At 43.5% G+C, this 6,822-nt stretch overlaps 1 protein-coding gene across 1 annotated transcript in view; it reads left to right on the forward strand.

Annotated features, from left to right (window-relative positions):
- The window catches only part of LOC108282864 (oxysterol binding protein), a 41,556-nt gene extending 38,397 nt beyond the window's left edge, over positions 1–3,159 (forward strand). Inside the window, exons 13-14 of the mRNA XM_017498887.2 lie at positions 540–760; positions 846–3,159. Of these exons, the coding sequence (XP_017354376.1) occupies positions 540–760; positions 846–988 (364 nt within the window). The 3' untranslated portion in view covers positions 989–3,159. The remainder of the gene's footprint in view (positions 1–539; positions 761–845) is intronic.
- Positions 3,160–6,822: the final 3,663 nt, after the last annotated feature.

Raw genomic sequence — 6,822 nt, forward strand, 5'->3', positions numbered from 1 at the left:
GAGAATTGCCTGAACCCAGGAGGCGGAGGTTGCGGTGAGCCGATATCGCGCCATTGCACTCCAGCCTGGGTAACAAGAGCGAAACTCCGTCTCAAAAAAAAAAAGAAAGATCCCTGAGACAATGTACAGGACTTTGGAAACAAGGTGGAGGTCACTTATTTCCTGTCATCATCTAATACAGTCAGTTTGTAGTATTAGCCAGGATTATCCCAGAGAGAGATTAAAAAGAAAACTAAGGAAACAAGAGAGGGGAATTTTCATTCAGTAGAATGTCTCCTTCTGATGAATGTAGATAATTTCAGCTGGGCACCACACAACACCAGAAGACTAAAGAACTGAGTGATGCTGGGGAGGGGATGGGGAGCGATCCAGTTTCTCTTAGTTAGGGAAACATGACATAGTCCTAGATCCTTTTTACAGATCCTGTTTTTGTAGAACAGCCTTGGTGATGTGGCCTTGGCAGTGTACTTAGTTGTTGCTCCTTAAATAGGGTCTGGACTCTGACATTACCATTTCTTTTTCTTATCTTCTACTTTTAGGAAAAATGCAGAAAACATGTACTACTTCTCAGAGCTTGCTCTGACTCTCAATGCTTGGGAAAGTGGCACTGCCCCCACAGACAGCCGGTTACGACCTGACCAGAGACTGATGGAAAATGGGCGCTGGGATGAAGCAAATGCGGAGAAGCAGCGCCTGGAGGAAAAACAAAGACTTTCCAGAAAGAAGAGAGAAGCGGAAGCTATGAAAGCCACAGAGGATGGTAATGAACTTGCCTTCTACTCTTCTTTCTTGATGCGTGGAGAATGCCAGCACTAATTTTTTTCTTTCCTCTCTTTACCTTTTAGGCACTCCATATGATCCCTATAAGGCACTGTGGTTTGAGCGGAAGAAGGACCCTGTTACCAAGGAGTTAACCCATATTTATAGGGGAGAATACTGGGATTGTAAAGAAAAACAGGACTGGAGCTCATGCCCGGACATTTTCTGAAATGCAGTAACAAAAAAGAGGAGCATCTAATGGAGAAGAGGACAGAGGATGTGTGGGAAGCTGGCAGTTGTGACTCTCTTACCAAGTGCTTTCCTCAAGTTTGTCTCTCTTGACCAATCATTTTTTCCAAATCAATCACCAGAAGCAGACACCAGTGGTGGTGATTGGCTGGTTGCCTTAGCTGATTGAAACTGAAATCAACATATGAGATACTATGTCTGTAAGGGAGAGGTTTAGTGGCCGAAGGTTAGTGTTATTCCACATCCGCAAAGTCAAGTATTCTTGGCTCTTCTTTCTCCCTCTGCCCCCAATTAGGATGATGTCACTCACCCTCCCCTTGTAGTATCCTGCTCAGCCAAGATCTGCGTAAGATTATGATTCAGGGGCATTTTGGTGCTGTTCAGAGCAAGAGCCGAATTTAGAAGTTCCCTTAAAAAGAAACACATAAGACTTACCAATGGAGGCACCGTGAATGGTTGCAGTGGAGCTTAGGTATAACATCGTCAAGTGTGTTCACACACAGGGTTGGTTGATTGGAGTGTCCACGTGGAGATAACTGCGATATTGGAACACCTGTGAGAGAGATTGTTCTATAGGGCTGGAATATTCAGATTGACATTCTCGGAAGTCTCTGTTTTTACTTGCATCAAACAACCCTCTGTTGTTCTCCGTCATCTTTAATAGCAACTGGAGACCACTTTGGTGGTTGGTAAGAGGGGCACATTCTCCTCACAAAGGGGTTTTATGGATTTCCTCAGGCGGAGAGCTTCTGAGAACACAGGCAAGATGGAAAAAGACTACTAGCCACTTTTGCTTTCCCAGCTTCCCTCAATGCCATCCTTCATTGTCTTTCTGGCTTCTCGTCTTTCTGGCACAGTAACATTTTGGGTCTGTGCCCCATTGTGGAGCAAAACATTGCCTGTCCCATTCTGATAGACTTCAGAATTTGAGAGGAGAAGTTAATCTGGAACAAAAGTTTTCACCATCTCTCAAGCCCCATGGACTGGAGCCACCTCTGGAATAATGTGTTAAATATCTGTATATTATATATCTGTAGAGAAAAATCTAATTTTTTTTGTTTGATTTTCTTCCTTCCCATTAAGAATCTTGTTTTTTGATATCCCTCGTCTCCCTGAGACTCTCTTGACACGTGTTGATCTGGATGGCACTCCTCTGCTCCCACCCTTTATGGGCAGAGGGATTCAAAACCTGAGCAGGATCATGTCTGGCAGTTACTAAACGGGGACTTTGTCCATGGTTTATATCATGGGGTGCCTACTGCTGTCTAAACTCTGCTCTCCTAATTAGCTGACTCTTGAAAATGAAATCCTAACCTCTTTCCTGCCTCCTTTCTTTCTCTTTTTAGGAAGAGTATGGCTAGAAAGTCCGGAGGGCAACTTCCAGTTTAATTCTGCTTCTGTCCGGCACATAGGCTAAATCCCAAAAGAACTTCCTTCCTAGGATGTGGGGCTGAAAGCACTGTCATGTGGGGTGGATCAGAGAATTGCTCCTGTTGGGCCCTGGCTTCCTTCTCTGTTTGTTGTATATTTGTTTTAGTTGTCTTGTTGAGAAATATAACCCCTGTGCAACCCACCCGTGGTTGAGGATCACAAATTGAGGTGCCTTCCTTGTATGCTTTTTGTTAGTATTTTTTGTTTTTGATCCTTAACTGCTGAGCCTCAGCCAGCGTGGGTCCTGGGGGAAATATCATTCCAAGGGAAGCCATCCCTCTGGGGAAATTGGATTTATACTGGGTAAATTAGTACTTTTATTCCTTCCCCCATCCCTTCCTAGTTGTGATAAACATGCGAGAGGAGCGACTTTGACTGCTGGGGAATTTCCTCCTAAGAACCTTATTCTTAGGGGTTCTGTCAGGGCTTCTTTCAAGGAGGCTCATAAAAGCAGTGACCTCATCAGGGGCTTTGGATAGAGTGGGAATTCCCCAACTAAATTGGACTTCTCTGCTTTATCCCCTTTTCTTCCTTCACCATCTGCACTACATTTCTGGCTTGATCCCCAATCCGATTCCCGCTAATGGAAGAAGTTTAGAATCTTTCAGGTGGAATAAAGTCACATGAAAACAAAACACAACTATATATATTTTCAGTTTTTTTGCCTTATTGCTTTTTTTCAAAAAAAAAAAACTAAATTAAATAATTTTTTTAAAGTCATATTGTTTGTCTGATTCACTTCTACTGCTGCTAGGCAGGAAGTGGTGGTGGGGAGGGGAAGGAGCACTGGTCCAATGGTAATTTGTTCTGCTCAAGAATCTGAGAGCCCAGAAGCCCTGGTCTTCATGAGAAATGGAAGGAAAAGCTGTTCACCACCACTCTGGAGGGCCATGAGCAGAGGAGGAGTTTTAGCCCCTGCTGCTTAAATTAACAGTCGTCAACATCCCACCTTGGTACAGGGGAATAGTTTTTACTGTTTTTGATAACTGGGCCTGCTTCACTTCAAAAAATAAAAATTTTCCCTGTAAATTTAATTTCTCTTGCCCATTTAGATTCTCAAATTGTTGGCTGTTTTATGTAGGGATTCAAATTGTTTTTTGTTTGAGACAGAGTCACTGTCGCCCAGGCTGGAGTGCAGTGGCATGACCTCAGCTCACTGCAACATCTGCCCCCTGGGCTCAAGTGATTATTCCCACCTCAGCTCCACAAGTAGCTGGGACCACAGGTACATGCAACCAGACCTGGCTAATTTTTGAATTTTTAGTAGAGACAGGGTTTTGCCATGTTGCCCAGGCTGGTCTCGAACTCCTGGGTTCAAGCAATCTGCCAGCCTCTGCCTCCCAAAGTTCCGGGATTACAGGTGTGAGCCACTGTGCTTGGCCTCAAATTCTGTTTTTTGAATCAAGCAATTGAGTTTTTGATTTGAAAACTTTCAAGAAAACTAATGACAGTGAACATGCTTTGTCCAAGTTTTTACTGGAAAGTTCAGGTTCAAAGTGGGGATAGGCAAAGTAACCTATGGTCGTGGCGGGGGCTCAGATCAAAGCAAGCACAATTCCTGCCCAGGGGAGGAGGGACCTCACATTTACTAAGCTCAGCCTCCATGTACAGGGTGCTGAAATAGGAACTCTGGCCATTCTCTGGCTTACACATAAACCATTTTAAGAGGAAAGTGTTACGGTTATTTTGAAAATGAAGAAATCCTAGTTTATTTACTTAAGGTCACGTAGCTGGTCTGTTAGTCAGTGCTGGAATTCAAAGCTGGATTGAGTTTGTGACCTCTACAATCCAGTGCTCTGGGAGAACCTCTGGGTTGGAAGGCAGCTGATAATTATTTTCCTCCTAGATTATATCACATCATACATAAATGCACATTTCCATTTCCAGAGCTAATTAATGTCAATAGCACTATTTCTTTGAAGGCTCTACCTGAAGAAAGGAGCATCCCTGAAATTTAGCCTACAGGCTCCTTGATTGATCAAGGCCCTCGTGTCTACAAAGTTGGCTCTGATGTCAGGGATGATTTTCTAGCCTGGTTCTTGGGAAGGCCACTTAAGTATTCAAGTCATTTGCCTGATTCCCATTGGCTGGATTCGATATTAAGTTTCAGCAAAAGTTTTTTATCTGGCAAGCTAAGGAATCACTGCAGTAGACCCCTGACATTTGTGAGAGGTGCATCCTGTAATCTTGAATACTACCATGGCATACAGTTTCCTGCATTAGGGACAATCAAATGTAGATGAAACATTTAATCCCTCATTGAATCCTTTATTATTTTTATTTATTATGTTTTTAAGATGGAAGTCTCACTATATTGCCCAGGCTGGTCTTGAACTCCTGGGCTTAAGGAATCCTCTCACCTTGGCCTCCCAAAGTGCTGGGATTACAAGTGTGAGCCTCCGTTCCCAGCTCCTCATTGAGTCCTTTAATGTGATGTGATGAGCTGGGAAAGTTGTGACTGAGCAAAATCATAAATTATTACATTTGTCAGAGACCCCTGAATTTGCACAAAAATGTTAAACCTATACATTTCAAGAGTCTACTTGCAGCAAGATAATTGGGAACCAACCTACAGTATTGTCCTAAAAGGAGGTATAGAAAATCTTTGGAATTTATTCATTATAGTTGTATATTTTGTACAACTCTAAGATAGTTATCAAAATTTAGAACTTGCTTCTAAAAGTTTATAAAACTTATGGTGCACTTTGGGAGGCAGAGGTGGGTGGATCACTTGAGGTCAGGAATTGAAGACTAACCTGGCCAACATGGTGAAAACCTGACTCTACTAAAAATACAAAAATTAGCCAGGCACAGTGGCAGGCGCCTGTAATCCCAGCTACTAGGGAGGCTGAGATGAGAGAATTGCTTGAACCTGAAAGGTGAAGGTTGCAGTGAGCTGAGATCACACAATTGCACTCCAGCCTGGGCAACAGAGTGAAGGGAAAAAAATAAATAAAAATAAAAAGCCTTTTACCCAGTACTTTACGGTACCCAGTGGGAAGCATCCCAAACCTTTCATGGTGCTCCCTTCCAAAGCTCATAATTTGTCATTAAACTCCTCAGGCTTTCCTCCATACTACCTTTTTAAATAAAGTGCTCATTCTTTTGCTCACATTGATCTCTCAGAGGAAGGAGACAGGGTAGCCAGATGAGGCTTCTTTAAAGGCAAGAAACTGAAGGTCTCAGATCTTCTACGAAGAGTATTGCAGAAGTCACATCTTCTGAGCTTGACCAGGTGACATTAAGGGTTACTAAAGAACTAGAGATTTTTTAAATTAATTATTCCACATTTTACTTCAGCCTGTTATGTAACATACATTGGGGATACAAAGAGCAAGAAAGACCATAAACAGGCAATTAGTTTGTGTTTGTTTTGAGATGCAGTTTTGCTCTTGTTGCCAGGCTGGAGAGCAATGGTGCGATCTCGGCTCACCGCAAACTCCGCCTCTAGGGTTGAAAGCAGTTCTCCTGCCTCAGCCTCCCAAGTAGCTGGGATCACAGGCATGTGCCACCACACCTGGCTAATTTTGTATTTTTACTAGAGACGAGGTTTTCTCCATGTTGGTCAGGCTGATCTTGAACTCCCAACCTCAGGTGATCCTCCCGCCTGGGCCTCTCAAAGTGCTGGGATTACAGGCATGAGCCATCGTGCCCGGCCGACAATTCAGTTTTATAAGTGGTATAAAGCATTATAGGGAACAACTTGTCTGTAGCAAATTCGGAGGGAGGGGATAGAGACATGCCTGGGAAGACTTCTAGAACTAGGAGAATGTATGTGAGCTGAGAGTTGCAGGTTACATAGAGGTTAAGAGAAAGGCAATGTCAAAAATGCTGCATGGAAGAAGATGAAATGCAAGGCCAAAGCATTCTGAGTTTGGATGACTGCATGAACAGCTTGAGTTTAGGGTCAGAGAGCACTGAGATATGCTGCTGAAGAAGGGTTCGCCCCAAGTTGTGGAAGCCTTTACCTACCCTACAGAGAAGCCATGTAGCTCCTGCCTGCAATCCTAACATTTTGAGAGACCAAGGCAGGAGGATCCCTGGAGTCCAGGCATTCGAGATCAGCCTGGGTAACATGGTGAGACCCTGGTCTCTGTTTATATTTGGAGGGGGGAAAAAAGCCTGTTTTTTTTTGTTTTTTTTNACCCCAACTGCAGAGATTCTAATTCAATTAGGGGCTAGGGCAATTTTAGACAGACAATCACACACACACATACACACACACACACACACACACACACGTATATATATGTACGTATATTTTTAGATGTAGTCTTGCTCTGTCACCCAGGCTCCCAGGCTGGAGTGCAGTGGCGCTGTCTAGGCTCACTGCAACCTGCCCTTTTCTGGTTCAAGCAATTATCCTGCCTCACCCTCCTAGTA

This window comes from Cebus imitator, unplaced genomic scaffold, assembly GCF_001604975.1.
Source record: "Cebus imitator isolate Cc_AM_T3 unplaced genomic scaffold, Cebus_imitator-1.0 Scaffold253, whole genome shotgun sequence".
NCBI lineage: Eukaryota > Metazoa > Chordata > Mammalia > Primates > Cebidae > Cebus > Cebus imitator.